Below are 19,024 nucleotides of genomic sequence, written 5' to 3' on the forward strand. Positions count from 1 at the left end.
CAACTGATATGTTTTCTACGTCTGTATGTCCAAACTAATTTTTTAAATCATGCAGAACAGAGTGTCTGAAAAGGCGAGTGTCGTGCCCCTTTGATGGCGCATGCTGTCTTTGGAAACTTGTCCCTCGAACGCTCTCCGGGGCAGTATTTGTGCATAAATACTGTAGCGTTTAGGCCTCTGCTGAGCTGGTCTGCTGGATGTTTCTTCTGACTGTTTCTGGATATTGCTGTGACCAGCAGCATTATTGCAGACCCCTCTCCGGCTCTCTGCTGCATTGCAGTGTAGCGTTTCAGCTTTTCCGATGAAACCGAAATCTGTTGGCGGGATTGTCCCTTAGCCCTTCGGGGAGTCGCTGCATTAAAACTGTGCAGACCACATCATTTCTAAAATACCGTGCAATTAAAGTCTCTGGCCAGGCTCCCGCTCTCCGGAGAACTGCAGGGTCAGTTGCAGGGATTCGCTGCCTCCGCTAGCTGGGGCTCGGGTGGGCTGAGAACAGCGCTGAAGTCTGGGGCCGCCTTCCCAGCGGCTTTCCGGGGAGCGCGGCGGACCCGGCACCGGTGCTGGGGTCCGTTTGCATGGCACAGGACGTGTGGCCGAGCGTCCCTTCTCCGGCACGAGTCGTAAATCGTTACCGATTCGGAGTTCGGTGTTCAGGGCATTAAGTGGACGCAGAGTCTGCTTTGGGGAGTTTCAGCATTGTGTTGATATAGTTAACAAACCCCTGATTTCATGCATAATAGAATAAAAATCTCAGCTTTTAATGATGCATGCTTTGGCTTAGTAATTTCTTGGGGGTTTTTTGGTGTAGAAAGGAGGGCTGCAAACTTTCTGCAAGTTCAGGTCAGGCTTTGTGTCCGCCGGACTGCCCGCTCCGTGCAGGGGGAGAAGGGATGTGCGGAGCGGCATCCGCACCGCCCAGCGTGGCCCAGCGGCAGGTCCTGCTCAAAATGACCTAATTCTTCGGCTCTGCCTTCGGAAGGAAAATGATAAGAATCCACGGAACGGCATGAAACCGCGCGTAACGGTGGTTGCAGCACCTTCTCGCTGGGCCGAAGCGGCGCCTTCGTCGCGTTCCCTGCTCCACTCTGCGCCTGGGGACCTGCGCTGTCCCTCGCTGCAATGTGCGTTACGGAGGGAGTTAGCAGCTATGGTGCTGTGGTTGTAGTTTTGCATTTAGTTAGCTCGCATTGCTAAGCGTAGCTCGCAGTATCAGAGAGGTCTAAGCCCAGTTTTTTTATACGATTCCTTTGAGAATGAGACAAGAGTGACTGATTTCATGCCTCGTATTAGCATTGTAGTAAAATATAAATCAGTGATAGTTAGGAACTGCATAATGCATAAGCTGCGCCTGGAAAGGCAGCGCATGTACTGACAGAAAGGCAGTCGGGAACCGGAGACACTAGCGGTCGGCACTGCCTGTTGTTAAGGTGGTGGTTGCGCTCCCGTTGCATTTATACGTTCTCTCCATTTTAGTTTCAATCAAAGTTCATTTATGAAATGTGTTTTTCAAATTTTTCCATCGTGAGTAGAGACAAATGATCGTGTACTAAGGTATGTTTACCAGGAAGGCATTCAAATTTTATCTTCTAAATATTCTGTGTATTGGGAGTTCATGCGGATTTAGTGTATCAGGCAGACTGTAACTGCATGTGGATTACACCCCTTACACTGCCTTCTGTCTCCTGTCTCTACACTGCCATCAGTTTTATCTTTGTGTATTTCTTTTTATCTTTCCAAACAGCACTAAAGTACTTATTTCCTCAGCTTCGTGTGAAGTTAGGGATTTTCCTTTAAAATTGCAGCTGGTTTTCACAGCAGCAGAATGAGTGAGACTCAGGCCCGGGTCAGACTGTTATGGAAGGAGAGCTGCAGTTTGTGGTTCAAGGTGTCATCGCAGAAATGGGACATGCCCAAAATGCCAGCGCTTCGGGCCACCCGTGCCAGGACGATTTCCTCCTTCCTCCTTCCAGAGGTGCTACGTAGCCCAGGAGGCAGCGTATGTAGTATATTCCTGTGCAGGCAAAATTTCGAATAATGTCGGGTTTAGGAGAGTGGCTCTCAGTTTGTGCAGGATCCTGGTAGTTTTGAAGCTCTCCGGTTTGATCTTTGCTGTGGGGGAAGATGGGAGTTGTCACATATCTATGATGGATGAGTATAAAGGGATATTTCCAACTTTCTCTTTTAGAACATTCAACTTGTTAATAATATATGAAGGAGATTTTAATAACTTACTGAATAGACAGCTTCTGAAATGGGAAAATACTTCTCGATGCCACAGGATTTTTTTTTTTTGAAATAGGTATTGATCATTTTTGTACCTTGTACCTACTGAACGACCTTATCACTCAAAGCGTTTGCAACATGCAAAAAATCGTCTTGCCCAAATGTGCTTGTTGGTTAAACCAAAAAGCTTTGGTTTCCGCTCATCAGCGTTATTGCTGCTTGCGTTTCACCGAGGGGGCGGGAAACAACGTGTAGATTTTGCCGTACCTGCAGCCGAGCATTCGTCCTGTTCCAGCAATTCCCAGTGCCAACGGTGAGGATTTGCCGGGTGATCCGTGTCCAGAGAGAGGCACCAAATGGCCCAGAGGACCCTGGCAGCGTTTGCATCTGATCTCACCGTCCTTGGCGAAGTTAGCCTTGCTTTGGCCAGATTTGTCAGGAGAACGAGCAAGATGGTAGAAAACGCACGAGGAATTAGCCTTAGTCTTGCAGCCTCGCCTGCCGGGGCGGCTCTAAGGCTTCGTAGCTCGCCCTCGTTCCGAAAGGCAGGTTGGTGCTCGCCGTCGATCCGTGGATTCTCCCCACGGTGACAAAGCGGTGTTCTTTGTTACTTAGAACCCAAGCGCACGTGTTGCAACCAGCGCATTTATGAGAAAGGGTGTATGTTTAAAAAAAAAACACCCCAAAACAAACAAAAAAGACTGAGTCCTTGTTTCTTATAAGTGTTGCCATGTTTATTCATTTAACAGTCCCTATCCAAAGCCTTTTCTGAATTGTTAAATAAATCGAATGTTTTGAAATCTCTTGGGCCCTGCCTTTTTTTCTTCTTTCTTTATCTTGAATTTTATGATTGCTGTTGTGTGCTCAACCAAAGGCCTCAGCACTTCCAATAAGCCCTTGTCTTCGTTTCCAAAGGAGGCCTATCGCCTCTGGCAGATGATGAAAAAATATCTGCAGGCAGAATGCTGGAAAAATAGTATTTTTATTCTTTGTGGGCATGCTTCATGTTGGTGTTTTATCCCTGCGTGCGCTAAAATGGTCATTGAAGAGATGAACTGTTAATTCTTGTGCTTGAAGGTAAAAGATTTTTGGACTTTTTAAAAAGCGCATTTCAAAAATATTTGAAGTCTGCTTCAATATATTCATGAGAGCTGCTGAATCGCTGTTCCTTGTTAGTTGCAACTATTAAATAGAATTAACTGAAGCATGAGACTCATACAGATGCCTTCTTTGAATGATAATTATATACAATTCCTTCTGAAATGATACAGGTCTGACAAGGTGTAGACATCTGCAGGGAATTGCAGATTACTTTGGTTTCGAGATCTTGAAAGATGGTCATAAAAGAAGAGTTGTGCCGCAAATTAAAGCAGCTTTGTTCCCTCCATTAGAAGCATGTGAATTTATGCCCTTGAAGGACAGGGGACTTTTTTAGTGCTTGACTCAAACTGGAGTGAAATCAGTGGTTCAAAGAAGGTAGGCAGGGGTGACTTGGGCTACTAGTTGGCCTCTGTGTGGGGAGAGACTAAATCAAATAATTCCGCTGCTTGGAAAAGAGGCAATCAAAGCTAAGCTGAGGATCTGTAAAGCCGTAAATAGATGGGGAAGGATGATTAGTGATTCGCCGTGTCTCAAAACATAAAAACCAATGGAAATGTAAGAAAGCGAATCCAGAACAAATACAAGAGACCTCTTTTTCTGAACAGCTCTCAGTTAAGTCTTTGCAGTTCACTGTCAAGAAGATAAATAGATTTAAAAGGGGAGTTAGAGCCCTCCGGGCTGTTAAGCACAACGATCTGGATAGAGCCGCCGCATCACGAAAGGTAAATCAGTGGAAGAATTATTTTAAAACCTGCACGTTCGTATCTTTTCTCCCATGAGCTATTGGTCTCTCCGAGACAGCGTGCTAAGCCAGGCGGCGCTCTGCGTTTGTGTGCCTGCGATCTAATGGCAGTCCTTCCATGATGGACACAAGCCAAGCCAAGCTCGTTTTTTCAGTGTATTGGAATAGTATGTAATTATAATACTAAAAAATTCAGGAAGCCTGGAGACATTTCATCTGATCAGTTCCTCTGTTGATATTGTTTGTTCCTGTGTTTTTCCTCGTCCTGTTATAAATTACTTGACAAACAAGTTTATCTTAAATTATCTGCTGAATCATCAGCACAAACTTTGGTTTTGGTCAGTAGAATTTGACCTCTTTTTGCCTAGTTTATTCTCTATTTTTAGCTGAGACTTCTCTTTGCTTAATTTTTTCCCCTTGCTTCTAATTTTGTCCACTTGCACTCAACCACTAGCTACTCCTGAAGAGTGTCAATTCTCCGGTTTCTATGTGTGTTTAGCTTATGACATCCTTTTACCTCCTCAGGTGGAAGGAGATACGGTGTAGAAAGCATCAAATCTAAAATGACTGCTTCAGGCATTGCTTCTGGTCATTTCTCCTTACAACTCGACCAAGTATCTCTGGGTGAAGTCCAAGCTGTGGAAGACTTAATCTTTGTAGTTTTGAAATAATTCGTTTCATAAACCTTTTCTGGCAGTGGAGTATTCCAGTGAATATTTTAGATATCTAAAAATTAATTTCTTGTTTTGAATTATGGTATCATCTCATGTAATTAGTATATAGGAAAGATATTTAATGAACTTTGATGTTTCCTGAGGGGTGATACATTATTTGTAAAACTCACCAAAATATATTTAGGGATGTGTTATATTCACCTTCATAGAGCTGGCAAAAAGCTGTTAATGACAGATTGAGACTTATTCCTTTCTGTGAAAGGGAGTGTCGTCAAGGTAAGCAAAATAGCCTATTTTAATTAAGTTCTCATAAGAGCGAATTAATCCAGTATACAAAAATTTCATTTTCGCAGTTACTTCAGCCTGTAAACTCTCATCGTTTTTTTGTTCGCCTTCTGTTCCTCATGCGTCTGCTAGTTTTGGAGTTTCTGCTGGAAATTCGAGACGTGCTCGCTGTTGAGGGACCTGTGCTTCGGCTCCGGAGCCAGGCGCGGTGGTGCCGCTCTGCGTGGCCGCCGCGCGGGGTGTTCGCCCACGGCACAGCGAGCCCCGCATTAGTTCTGGAACTGGGCGGATTTCGAGGTTTCTAAACCTGAGAGAATCTTATTTCTGTTATACGGACTGTCAGTGTCAAAACACAGCTGTAAATTTAGATGGCGGGAGAGGATACCTGATACGCTCTGTCGGGAGGATGATTAATTAAGCCTCGAGTTTACGTGCGCTCACGTTCAGCCAGAGGCATCGCTTACCAACTGGGGCGTGCTAGTGAAGGAGAGCCTCCAACAGCGCTTTTTGGGTAAGATCTCGCGCAAAGCAAGCCTAAAGCAGAGCAGAGCGCGGGAGGCCTCTGCCGTACCTGGTGGTCAGAGTCACGGACTGTCCCGACGGTTAGGGAGAACATCGGGTACAGCGCGGGGCAAAGCGGCAGGCGCCCAAGTCCCTGCAGATCACACAGGTTTTGTACGGAAAATAAAAACTTGATCGGATTGCTGAGGACGGGTGTGAAAGATCAACACAAGCCTGCGGAGACATGTCAGCAAGGCCAGGTCATGGAATGAGACCAAAATAGCTGAGGACAGTGAAGAATAACATTCAAATGTTGTACGAGTAGCCTCAGAAGAAGAAGAAGGCTGGAGGAGGAGCGAGTCCTTTTTTCAGCAGGAAGGAAAAGCTAATCGCAAGCGAGCTGAAGTGCTTGGTGTCCTGTTTGGTTCCAGCGCACGTTAAAGGTTTCAGCTGAACACCGGTAAGAGCAGTCCCCCAGTGCTTATGGATCAGACGCCTTAATCGGCTTGTTGGTGGAAAGCCAGGTCATGTTTCTGTGGAGCTTCTTAGCTTCTTCGCAATTTTAGGCTTCCGTAGTGGTTTGAACAATACCCGTTCGGGTCCCCGTTATGCTTGCAAGCTACCCAAAAACACGAGACCCCAGATAAATTCAGATACTGCATTCGTACTTGGCAGCACGGTCGTTCGTCCTGGGCGTTTGGACCGGGGAAGGCAGCTGCTGGCAGATGCAAGAAAGCGTCTCCGCGAGAGGACAGCTTCCTCCGGGGAAGAGGAGCGCCGCTGGCCGGCACGGGCTCTCAGCCGGCCCGCCGAAGGTCCCAAGCAGCCTACATGGTTGCTGCTTGTTGCTGCTTTTTCCATTTATACGTTCCAAACAAGAAACAGATTGTTTTACCCTCTAGAGGCATAGATCCCCTGTTATGTTTCTCTTCTGTGATTGAAGAAGTATGATTTTTTGCATCAAATTTTTGGTATGAAAACTTTTGCATGCAAATTCGGTATTTTGGAAAATATTCTGTACGTTTTAGTTTGAAGTGCACGAAGGGGCACTTCGTAGAAAGAAAATAAAGCGGAATATGAAAATGTAGTGAAATTAGTATTTGAAAAAATATTTAGTTTTTTTGTTTGGATTGGATAAAAAGTAATAAAATATTTCATTAGAAATATTTATAGTGGCTTTGTACAGTTAGAAATCCAGTTTTGGTAACATACATGGTGTTAGAAAAGTTTTGACACCATCTTTAGATTCCCAAAACTACGCAGTGCTAGCAAAAACGCAAACTCAATTTTCTAGAAAAAGTTTGCTCAAATTGAATATTTGCGGAAGGTCTCCATTTGCTAAATATTCCTCCCATCTCAGATTTTGTGATGTTTACTTGGTTCTTATTTTAATGTTTTTACACTTTGTGAATGGGAAAATGAAAAGTTTAGTTTTTTCCTGATGTGAATATTCTTGGATTCTTTTGCGCCTGTGATTTTTTTTCTTTTCTCTGACAGAATTGCTCCACCCCCCGGTCTGCGTGTTTTCAGCTTGTTTTCTTTACAGTGCTTGGCAGCTCGGTCTAACTGAGTTTGCGCGTGCCAGGGGGTCAGAAGCTAATAAGAGCTGCGAGTGGTTTTGCGCCCAGTCCACACCAGCTGAACGTTCGGCCCCAGCCGCCACGCAGAGCTTCGAGATGCACGCACAGTATTTAAGACGAGATAGTACGGTTGGGTATATGTATTTATATAAGTGCCCATAAGTGCTCCGCTTCCTCTTCAGAGATGCTTGTACTTTTTCCAAGGAATTCCTTCCTTCCTTCCTTTCCGTTTCCATTGCATTTCTTGGGGAGAAGGATGTTTGCCAAGCTGCTTCCTACAGGCTTTTCTGTGACTGCTTCTCAGGAGCCAAGCTGCCTCTTTTTGCCTGCTCCTTGCTGCTATTTAGAGAAGTTTGTGCCCCCCTGTCTTCGCCAGCAGAAGGGAAGCAGAATTTATTTCCTTAAGCAAAATTTGCAGCTTGAGGGACTAGCTCTTTAAATTACAGTTTTTGAGGAATCCCATCATTTTCCAGAGAGTGAGGATATAGCAGAGTTTGATTAGCAACCATTATTCTAAATACTTTATGTACATGCTGTGCATTGCATAAATATACCTTATGAATGCACTGAAAGCTCCAACTATATATATATGTGTATATATATATGTATATATATATATACACACACACACACACAACTTACATAATAGTGATATGCATATATCACGCAGGATAAGAAGTTTCCAAGAAACGACGTGGGTAAAGTGCCGAATAGCTGCTGAGAGGCCCTGGGAAGAGCAGCGTGCCTGTGCCTCTCTCCTGCTTGTTTCTTTCTGGTGGTATTTTTAAATGTTTTGACAGTGAGGTATATTCTCTAAGGTAAAATCCTGCCTGTTAGGAAACATATATAGCAGTGTAATTATTAATGCCTTTCCCTAAGCCGGGTGAGAAGAATCGGTAGCTCTGCTTAGACGTGGCAGAAGGTATCTAAGGACATGTTGAGCGTGCATTTAGCGGTGGACCCAGTGCCGCAGTCTGTGCAGCTCCCGGGATGCTGCCGCTGACTCTAAAACGCGTTAAGTGCGAAGCCTGTCGACCTTGTACCTGCAGAACTTCCCCATCGCCACTTGCTGTGCCGAAGGAGCCCTGGCGTCAAGCGTCCACGTGACACGAGTTTCATTTTTTGCCTGTAATCACAGTGCAGCCTGGCACGTTGCTTCCTGTTGCAGCACAGAACCGTGCTGCTTCTGATCAGAGCGCGGGATAAAAACAGAGCAAGCAATACCGGTAAAATGTTCTGTGTCCACCTGAAGCACGCGCTGGAACTGTAGAAACAAAGTGTCTGTGCCTCAAATCCATAATATTTATTTAAAAAAAACCTTTTGTATAAATTTCTGGTCGGTTCTTCTAGAAAGCACTGATCTCTAGTTTTCTTGGAGAAATCATAGTTTTCTCCATAAAAAGCCGGTGAATTTCTTTCAGCACATTGTTGATGAAAAGTGTTTATTTTCTTAGCATTCTTTTTCTTTGTTGCAAAAATAAACGATCCAATTACTTTTTGGCTAGTAGGAAGCCTTCCTAAGGGACAGTTTTCAGGATATCAAGCATTCAGATTGTTCAGAATAAACGCGATAACAGAGGTGGAAAAATGAACTCAAGGGCAGAGAAATAAAAGCAGGACTGCCAGGTCCCGTTGCGAGGCTCCGATGTTAATATTGGAAGGTGGCGGAGAAGCCCGCGGCTCGGCCGTCGCCGCGAGCGCCTCCGCTCCCGACCGCCCCGGCCCGGGCAGGCGCAGCAGACCTGCGGGATCAGCCCTCGGCTGCGGGACGCAGCTGCAGCGCGGAGGCAGGAGCTGCCGTTCGGGTTATTCGTGAGGCTAGAAAATAACGGGTATCGCTGAAGATAAATTATCGGTGTTAATTAAATGGCTGCAGTCAAGAGTTCATTTAAGACATGAATGTAAAATTAGTCAAAATTTAGGGTTTTCTTCTACTGGTTAATATAACATCTGAGTAATTAGTAGAAGACAGAAACTTGCCTTTTCTCTTTAGTTGCACATTGAGGTTAGGGAAGGAAACTGATAATGATTGTATCATTCTTTTGATGAGATAATGCTTTAGAATAAATATCATAATTATTTATATACTTGGAATGTTTCCTTTTTTATTATTTAATGTTTCCGAGAAAGGAATTCTTTATCTTGTTTATTTTTGAGTGCTTGTATGATATGATACCATGATTTTCCTTAAAATTCAAATGTTACCAGTGTGATAATGTCAAATTTTGAGGACCAAGGCAGACCTAATAATGAATTGACCATACAAATATTGCTCAAGACTAATCTCTAATCTTATATAATAGATATTATAACTAGGTTGCGATACTGTATTTTTCAGGATGCATTTTTTTTTTATTATTCACTCTAGCCTGAAGAGTGTTTCTTTTAGAGATGGAATTATAGTATCACATGTCTGGTAGTTAAGAGTAAATTAAAAATAAAGGAAGTCAGTTAGAAAGGCTTTAATTTACAAGTGCTTCAGATAATCTCAATAGTTACATAAGTGTTTTCAAAACCTTTTCTGTTTGCAAGATCTCATGGGGAATCTGATACTGTGCTTTGTAATCCTGGTGTTAACATCATGAGAACAATAATTTACTGGCATTTGTGGTTACAATCAAAGACTGAGAGTGGATTTTTTTTTTTTTTAAATAATGTTAGAAAGCAAGTAGCTACATAGTCAGATCCAGATAGAGATGAAACCTCCCACTGGAGCATGCATAAAATTCTGGTGTGTTGCTTTTTTTTTTTTTTTTTTTTTTAAACATTCCTTGTTGATGAAATACCAAAAATTCAGGAACCCTGTTGGTGAAGAATAAAACCAGCATTCGCATATTAAAAGTGGGCTTTTTGCTGTCTTGTGTTACAGCTGTCATTTCTCGAAACCAGGAAGGACCTGGAGAGATGGGCAAGGCTGTCCTCATTCCTAAGGACGACCAGGAGAAGATGAAAGAGCTGTTTAAAATCAACCAGTTTAACCTGATGGCCAGCGACTTGATTGCCCTCAACAGGAGCCTGCCCGACGTGCGGCTGGAAGGGTGAGTGTCCGGGGCACGGGATCGCGCCCGGCACGCGGGGCCGCGCTGCGCCCGGCTGGTTGCAAGGCGTGATGCAGAGCGTCGTCTCGAGGTGAAGCCGCGGCTATCCGTGGTGACCTAAAGAAGCGGTTTGAAAATGCCCCGGTTTGTTTATGTATTAAATCTGTGCAGATGTGCCTGTACGTGAGCGCTGTGGAAGAGGTGTGTAGGTGTGTGCGTGCACCTCTAGAGTTTCTAGAACAAATTTCTTGTATTTTTTTTATCACTATCAACAGACGAGTGTGACATATACTAGGAAATCTGTGTTGCTTTTGGCTGACAGTTCCTGTCCCTGTGGGAAAAAGTGATCCCTCTAATAATTCTTTTTGTACCAAGTTGCAGGAAGTCCCAACAGGTGCATGCTCAATCATAATCTTTTTTTTAAAATAAACTATTTTAAGACAATAAAAAAAGTGCTGAGATAGCTATATTTTGTTTTTTGTTATTACTTCTAGAATTGACTTTCAATACAAACTTTTTTTTTAACTAAAAAAGTTACTGCATTACACATGTTAATATCCTATGCAATTTCTATTGTGAATTGCTGCAAATTATCAAGGTATAGTAATCAGTTCACATTAGGGCACATAACAAAATGCCATCTGTTTGGCTTTTTTTTTTTCAGGGAAAGCTATTCATTTTTAAGTTTTTAAAATAATAAAAACATCAATGACCACTCTATAAAATTTTGTAATTGTGCTGTCAGCACTTGAACATCGACATTCTAATGTCGATAAAAAGAAAACACTATCAAAAACTAGCTTACAGTACGTAGGTTTGTTTGAACTTTATCCATAGGCTTTTCTTGAGTAATCAGAATTTTATACAACGTTTTTCAAAATGGTTTGTGTTGATTTAAAAAAAAAAAAAAAAAAAAACTGAAGCTTTGGGGTTTTTTCTTTTTTGAAGGCTAGTCATTTATAATCACCATCTCTGAGTAGAACCTCTTGCCTGTAGTGGCTTTGAGACTGTGTAAGAGTTTGGAGGAGTGTTTCCTTAAGTCAGTTGGATTATTTTTAGTGGAATTACAAACGAAATTGTGCTTGTTTCTAGATGTGTATTTGATGTGAAACTGCAAACATGCATGTTTATTTTCATTTAAATAGGGATTCCGATTGTTATCTAAAGATCCTGTAACAAGTTATGGTACTAAAATAAAGGTATTGTTCTCTGCTGTGTATTGTTTTTTAGCAGTCAGTCTACATGTAGAAGGTTCAGGGAAACAGTGGGAGCAGAAATGTGTAGTATCTGACATCTGTGACATTGGGGAGAAGACTGGAAGGAGAATTCCCTCCCGTCCCCCAGTAACAGTGTTAAAGCTAGTGTATGGAGTAGAATATCAAGCCCTTTATATTTTAACTTCAAAATTTTGGATAAAGCGGCATTCTCCTAAGAATCCTTAATTGAAATTACATGGATGGAGGATTGTCTAGACTAACCTACTTTTGGAAGTAAGTACTTAGAGAAATTTTTTTTTTTCCAGTTCAGCTTTAGAGAAACCTAGTGCTCACTGACTTTTATATTTTCCAATTCTGTTTTTGGCCTATTCTCCTTTAGCTACCTAAATGGTCTGATAATCATATGTTTACACATAAATAAAACATTCAGTCAAAATACTCTCTTAAATGGCTTCTGTTGACTTCAGATCCCACTCCTTTCTGGCTGTCAGGGAACTTTCCGTTTCTCTAGGGACACTTTTGAAGGTGACCTCTCTCTCTGACTGTTTGTTTTGGATGGTGTTGCCTCCCCTGTTGCTGCTGCTTAAACAAAAATGAATTCGATGCAGTTAGGAAATGCAGTTAGGATTACTGATACCTATTCTTTAATTGCTGGTATGTATAAAATACCTTTTCTTTCTGCGAAGCATACTAAAAACTAAATAAAACAACCTGCCTGTTAAATACACATTATGTGCCCCATGTGTTTTCAGTATGATGCAGGAATTAAAAGGCCTGAGACCCTACGAAGAAGCTGCTCTCCGAGTAGATGAGGAAGCTTGTCTGAACAGCACACGCGTCTCGAGGACCGTCTGTTTGCAGCTGTGCAGAGATCGGTTGTGTTGTTCTATCTTCTCTAGGCTCTCAGGTCTGCCTTAATGCTCGTTATTCAAACTGATTGGCTCAAGCTTGCAATATGAATAATTTAATGACAGACTTTTTGAAATCTTTAATATATGCTCAGGAATTGATTTATGCACATGAGCATTTTCAGGATTTATGAAAACTATGGCATATAAATCGCTAAAGCTATAGCCATAAATCACTAAAAATACTGTATATTTCATCTCATTTTAAAATGTCACCTTAAGCACAATATTGTATCCTACTGTTGAATTATAGTTACTGTAGTTTATAACAAATATAATGTTAGAGAAATATAAGCACAACTAAATAGAAACAAGTTGTCAGGTCTTCTAAAATCTCCTGTTATGTTTACTTTTTAAACTGAATGTCACTTAGCTGAAATCGTGTTTATTTTGTTTGGCTTGAAATTAAATTCCCAGGATTTTATTTGTAAATACATGCAAATAACAGAAGCAAAAGCAAAACTCTAACAGTAGAGCTTATTCACAAACCGTGTGGGTAACACGCCTCCAGGGCATGGTCACTCGTAATTCGGTGGTGCCGAACGTCCGTGAAACAACCCCGTAGATCATTGCCAGGGAAGATGCGTTTCACGTGGTGGAACGACCAGCCAAGCATCACTGCTTGTTGCAGGTGCGTTGTCCGTCGCCTGCCTTTCGCCAGCGGGCCGAGGGGCTCCTGGCGAGTCGGCGGGGAAGGATTGCAGCCGGCGCGGGGGCTCTCCTCGACTTTCTGAGAGGGGAGGTTTTGGAAAGTCTTCCTTTCCCTGTGAGGAGTAGTTGGGGGGGAAACCATGTAAAATGTTCAACTTAATGAATAGCTACGCACAGTCTAAGGGAGATGAGCTATTCAGTACTGGAAGAAGTCTGTCTAAATACATTTCCTTGATGAAAAGAAGTTTTATTTTCTATCTTTGTTGAAAAGACAAAGTGTACTAGGATTTGGAAAAAAAATCATTTTATTTTCATATTTTCCTCTTCAGACAGATGCTTACTGTACATATTCTGTCTTTGGGGAGTATTAAATTGTTCTGGATGCTAATTTATAATGCTTTTCTACTAAGGAGGAATATGATTTCATGGTTAATATATTTAGCGTATGACAGGAAGACATATTTTTATTGACATGGAGAGACGTGGGCTTACATCTGATTTCACTGGGTGTCGTAGTACACTTTTCACATTACAAATGAAAGCTTTTTTTCAGAGGCCAGAAAGTTTTATTTTCATTGCCTGCGTTATTGTGGCAGAATTAGATCAATAGAAAATAAATGTTCTCGCTGGACATGCGGTCGAGTTGGACATTCATAATAATCTGTGTACACTTCTATGTTATTAGTTATCATGAGCTGATAAAAACGTGTGGTATCGAGGTATAAATACATTACGGCAGTGTATTGGCTTTGAAGCAGCTGCACTGAATGCAGTAGGAAACTTGAGGTCATAGGGATAAAACTTTGCTGGAAGATCATCAGGAAAAGATAAACTAATTATAGGATGTAAGAAAAAGGGGAGTAGGAGCTGGGCAGGACGCAAGTGCAGAAGAGAAGTCGCTGGCAGGACGCCACGGGAAGGGCATCGGCCTGACGGAGCTTGGTGTCGCCACTGAGTTATTTGCAGGTTGTGCACAGGGAAAGGGCCAAGCTGTTCTCCATTTCCGTAACGATGTCGGGGGATTAAAGGAATGAAGGGCGTGTACACAAAACTAATTAACTCTTGGCATGACTTGACCTTTTTATTGTGTCTGTCACATGTCAGTGTTTCATTGAGGGTAAGTAAGTGGCATTTTCACTTTTCTCTGAACATATCCCATGCCATTAAGTTGCATTCTCCGTTCTTGCTGCCTAAGCAAGCAATTAAAGATTCGTTTGACAGAGGGGTTGTGCAGCGGCCTCCTGGGCAGAGGCGAAGCAGAGTTACTGGCAGGAGTTGTGACAGATGGAGCAACCTTCGGTTTCTGGTCAGTTTAAAACTGAGATGTTGGGGAAGAGGCCGAATGCCTTTTTCTCGATGATGTCCTCTCCCTGCTGTCCGTGGTGTCGAGTATGGACGTAAAGCAGGAGATGATGTGTCTGCAGGTATTGACTTCCCACACCCTGTCTTCAACAAAAATATAAACTCGGCTTACCCATTCATCTTGGGTTTAGATGGTTGTACGATTTTGAACAGGGAATTAACCCTAAATACTAAGAGTCATTGCCTGGTGAAAATTCTCACTGTCTCTATATCTCTACTAGAGTTATTTAGATTTATGTGTTGTAATATGTCCATGCAGCTACTGAATGTCTGCAGACAGACGTAAGAATTCTGATGAGAAACGGGGAACCCGAGAAGAAGGCAGAAGTCTTGCTAATATTTCTCATTTTAGGAATTGGTTCTTCAGTTATGCTATGGTATATTTCTTGCCAGAATCATTGGGGTTGCTCTTGGGAAATGGAAATGAAAGGGAAGTGGTACACTGAAGTGGTAGCTGTTTCACTGGTGTGGGGTATTTTTCCCTGTTTTTTTTCTTTTGGCTGTGTTCATGTCTTTGCTAGGGCTCTGTTCCTGCTGAGATCTGACTGGAGGATATTTGGTATTTTGTCAGAGGCAAGCTGCTGGTCAGGCTAGATAGTCTGCTGATAAAATCTACTGAGCATACACCAGAATAGTGCCATTATATATAGACAACAACGGGGGACATCCTGTCATACTTATTTTAGGCGATGTCTTGGAGAATGTTCATTTGTTTCCTGCTTCTCTCGTATCTATCAAGCTAATCTATTCTCGTTCTGTTCCCGTCCTGGTCTTCCTCACTTCTTTTCCTGGTTTGATCCTCGCTTTCTTTTTTACGCGTGCAGACAATTATATCTCATCCTCTTGATCTGGATGTGGAGGTTTCTCTTGCTTTGCTAAGGCTGCTGCTATCTACGTAGCAGTTTACGTGTGCTTCGGAAAGTCAATCTAAGATGTACAAAGTTAAGGTAAGGATTGCAGAGGCTGATCAGCCCATTTTGCTCTCTTCCGTAGTTTGCTATTCCTCTTCCACCCTGGGAGATCTCGAGCACCCCTGGATACCAGGGCTCTCCCTGTTGGGGATTGCTGCTCTTTCTGTGCCTCCAAATGGTTGAAGTAGTGCTGTGACAAATGGTGTGCGTGTGAGTTTGTGTAAATCTCATAATAAGAGTCTGAAACACCTATTCAAGAATAAAAAAAAAAATCTGAAGGAACATTAGGTTAATTTTGTGACACTAACACACAGAACAGCTCCTGCAATGTTTTGACTCTTCATTTCCGATTCAAGGTTTGATGACTGAGCTAATGCTAGGTTTAAACAGCAACCAGTACTTCTGTTTGTACGATGAGGAAGATTTTTTCCGGAGGAAAAACTGTGATTTCTAAGAAAGTTTGACCTAATTTTATCCGTTGAAGGAAGGCAGGTAACTCTGAGTTGAATGTCTAATGAGAAATTTACAGTTTTAGGAAATAAGGGGTCTCTCTGTCTCATCTCCTTCTTTTCCCAAGCAGGGATGTTTGTGAGCAGACTTGGTGTGAAGTCCTGACCTCAGTGCAGTCAGTGAGTGTTTTGCTGTTGGCTTCAGTAGGAATGAGGTCTCTCATCAGGAGATCGGAAAATGCACCACTTTTGTGCTGTAAAGAAATAATATGACTGAATTCCATTATATTTCTGTTCCTGTGTTGACATTATAACTCTAGCTAACAAACGTGACCGTCATCATAACGGTTGTAACTTATATCACATTGTGTTATGTAATATCTGCCAAAGAATATCACTGCAGTGCTTGAGTTTCCGTTGTTACTTGCCATCTTCAAGATTTTAAGGTCGAATTTGAAGTACCTATTGATCAAACCTTAAAGCAGTTTAATTCAACATAGCAACGTTTAATTTTATCTCTTAAGTATTTTCTCCAGCAAGGAAAGAAATCCTTCTTCCATCTTTTCTGCATGAATAAGGTTGTATTCTACAAATTGCTAAGTCCATTAGAATCAGATTTTCTTACCATTTAAATGTAGGTTTGATTTAGCTGCTCTGTGTGTGTGTGTGCGCTAATATGCCCACCTTTTCTGATCAAAAAAAACCTCATGTAAGAAAAAAACAGGTTTTATTTTTCTGCTCTAGAAGGTTTTTATTGAAACAGCAGTCTTGGATGTACATAATTTGTTTATGCCCATTATAAATAATTACAACATTTTATATGTTGTATTGAATCAAAATGTAATTTTACTTAGCATGTAAAATAACACCTTACAGTATGTATATTTGCATTGTGAACCTTTACCATTATCTGCAAATCTCTTCAGATTCTGAAAAGTTACAGTAGGCTGTGGTCAGTTCTTCTGCCTGACCTTGACTCTATCGCAACTTCTGAGTAGTAGGACAAGATTTATCATAACAGTGTGTTTATTGACTTCTGATGAGAATAAGAGAATCCATTACGTCATTTCAATATATATTCATAATAAGCAATAAAGTTTTCTGAGCAATACAGTAAAGAATATTTAGTCTTTTTGCTCTGATTACAAAAAGCTGCACTTAAAGTTATCCTTCAGCATGAGTTTCCAAAGTTAAATCTATAAGGAAGTTTGTCCATAACTGGGGGAGGGAGTACTTTAATTTGTCATACATCCATGTTGCTTAAAAGTAAAATTCTGTAAGAATGTTCAGTGTCTTCTGGACAACACAGAAAACAAGACTAAACCATATTTGCAATTTTGTAAGAACATCATGTCTCAAAAACTTCATGGTAGAGAAGCTCTTTCTTTGAGTTACTTGATGTTTCACTCTGGACTTCTTTTTTAAAAGATGATAAATAAAAGGGTGCTACTTTTTTCACCTAAACTGTCAGTGATTTTCTGAACATTAATTTTTCATCTTTTTTTTAATTCTTTTAATTTGGTTCAGCGTACTTGCTGAACAACTGAAAATGTTCAACTGTTGCTTTAATGCTCTTTACAATGTGAAAATAATGGTTATCTGTTGGTGGGTGTTTTGGGTTGTCCTGAATCGCGGGTACATGTGATGTGAGTTATGAAAGGCTGGCCCTTGTTTCTGACATTTTGAGGTGGGAAATTGAGGGAGAGATTCAGAACTGGTTTTTGTAAATCTGGAAGGAGAATTCAAGTAGAAAATGCTTTATGTTCGTAGTCAGTACAGTTTCCAAGGTTTTTTATGATTGAGATTTTTGCGGGCTTCTTTCTGGTATCTGAACCATCCTATATATTGCTCTCACTGCATATTTAATTGGCTATTATGAGAGGCAAATTTTTTCAGTACATGTTTTTCTGTAGCTCATTTGGCATGCATTATGTTATTTGCTTGACTTGAAAAGAGATGTCACAGCAAAGTTTGTAGGAATTTGCTGTCTTAGTTTGTGATACAGTTCATATTCACAGGGCCTCTCAATTTAAGACATGACAGCATAGTATACCAAAAACGCTGTTACTGATACCACTCATTATAGAAAGTACAGGAATATTAGCAAAGCTTCTATAATGAAAACAGGCATTTATTAAAAATCAGTTACTGCTAAAGATGAGAGCCATTTATGAATAAATTATCTCTGTTCATAAGATTGACTCTTTCCACTCATAGTCCAATAAAATATATGTACTAGGCAACACACAAAGAACTTCTCCCATATGCTTCCTGGGAGGCAAAGTGCATAGAAGTTTCATAAGTAAAGCAGGTTTTTTATTAGTTTTGCCTAGCCTCACCTTTTTCTGAATTATAATCATGGCTTAAACTCAGTGCCGTGGTTTTATGTTGGCTTTTAAAGATCAAGACCTTGATGTGTGGTCCCAATGTGGGGGGAAGGCTCTGGAAAAAGTCATGTCACTGGCTGTGAAAATTTCCTTTATGAAATGTTTGTGAAACCCATTTGTGGAAACTCTTTAGTACCTCAAAATACATGTTATTGGGTAGGAAGCTTTGATTAGATCTTTTTGGCTAGAGCGCTGTTTGTTCTTCATGGAATATAGCCGTGCTAAGAGGAATATTGCACAGTTTAACTCCAGGTAAATTGCTCCATTTTGTGATGTTCACATCCAATCCATTTGTCTTGTACCATCAGTCGTTATGACAAAATGAGTCTTGCTGGGATGAAGTTCAGAAGAGCCGTTCTTGCTGCCACCCTTGCTGCGGGCTGAGCGCCGGCTCCGCGGGCGCCCGCCTGGGAGCGGGAATCCCTGCCGGCAGGCCCCGGCCGCCCGGCGCCGTGCGGGGCTCCGGCGCTTCTGCATCGAGCTGACATGAGTCCAGTTCTCCAGCACTTCCAGCAGATGTGGAAAGAAACTCCAGAAATGATTGTAGCCCTTCCTCTATTAGCCTGCACTCTCATTAACTTATTTCCTAATTTTTGAGCTCTCAACTCCCCGTGTGCTGAAACAGGAGCTATCCACTGGATTCTTACACTCAGGATTGCTCCTTCTCATCAGTGGCAGTTAGCTATTTGCATTTTTAACAAGGAATGAGCAAGTTATAGAAAAAAATATTATATATGGCCCAAGTGAAGCCTACTGTATGCGATAGAACGGCCACAGATACAAAGGAAAGATTTCTGATTCAAACACCATCAGCAAAGCACCCATGTGGAAGAAGAGAAGAAAATGTGAATACTCGTTAGGGATATTTTTGAACAACTCATTTCATTTGAAGTGGCTTCATTTACTGCTATTAATCTAAAAATGAACAAAATTTCTGTGCATATGGAGGTGCACCAAAGGAACAGAAATGCAGCTAGATGGAAAGGATTTCA

General features: G+C 41.6%; 1 protein-coding gene across 2 annotated transcripts in view; it reads left to right on the forward strand.

Annotated features, from left to right (window-relative positions):
• The window catches only part of GALNT13 (polypeptide N-acetylgalactosaminyltransferase 13), a 143,826-nt gene that overhangs the window by 40,933 nt on the left and 83,869 nt on the right, over positions 1 to 19,024 (forward strand). For both annotated transcript variants that reach the window (XM_026058298.1, XM_026058297.1), the window contains exon 2: positions 9,979 to 10,147. In XM_026058298.1, coding sequence (XP_025914083.1) covers positions 9,979 to 10,147 — 169 coding nt within the window. The remainder of the gene's footprint in view (positions 1 to 9,978; positions 10,148 to 19,024) is intronic.

This window comes from Apteryx rowi, unplaced genomic scaffold (assembly GCF_003343035.1).
Source record: "Apteryx rowi isolate R43461 unplaced genomic scaffold, aptRow1 scaffold_145, whole genome shotgun sequence".
NCBI classification, from domain to species: Eukaryota; Metazoa; Chordata; class Aves; order Apterygiformes; family Apterygidae; genus Apteryx; species Apteryx rowi.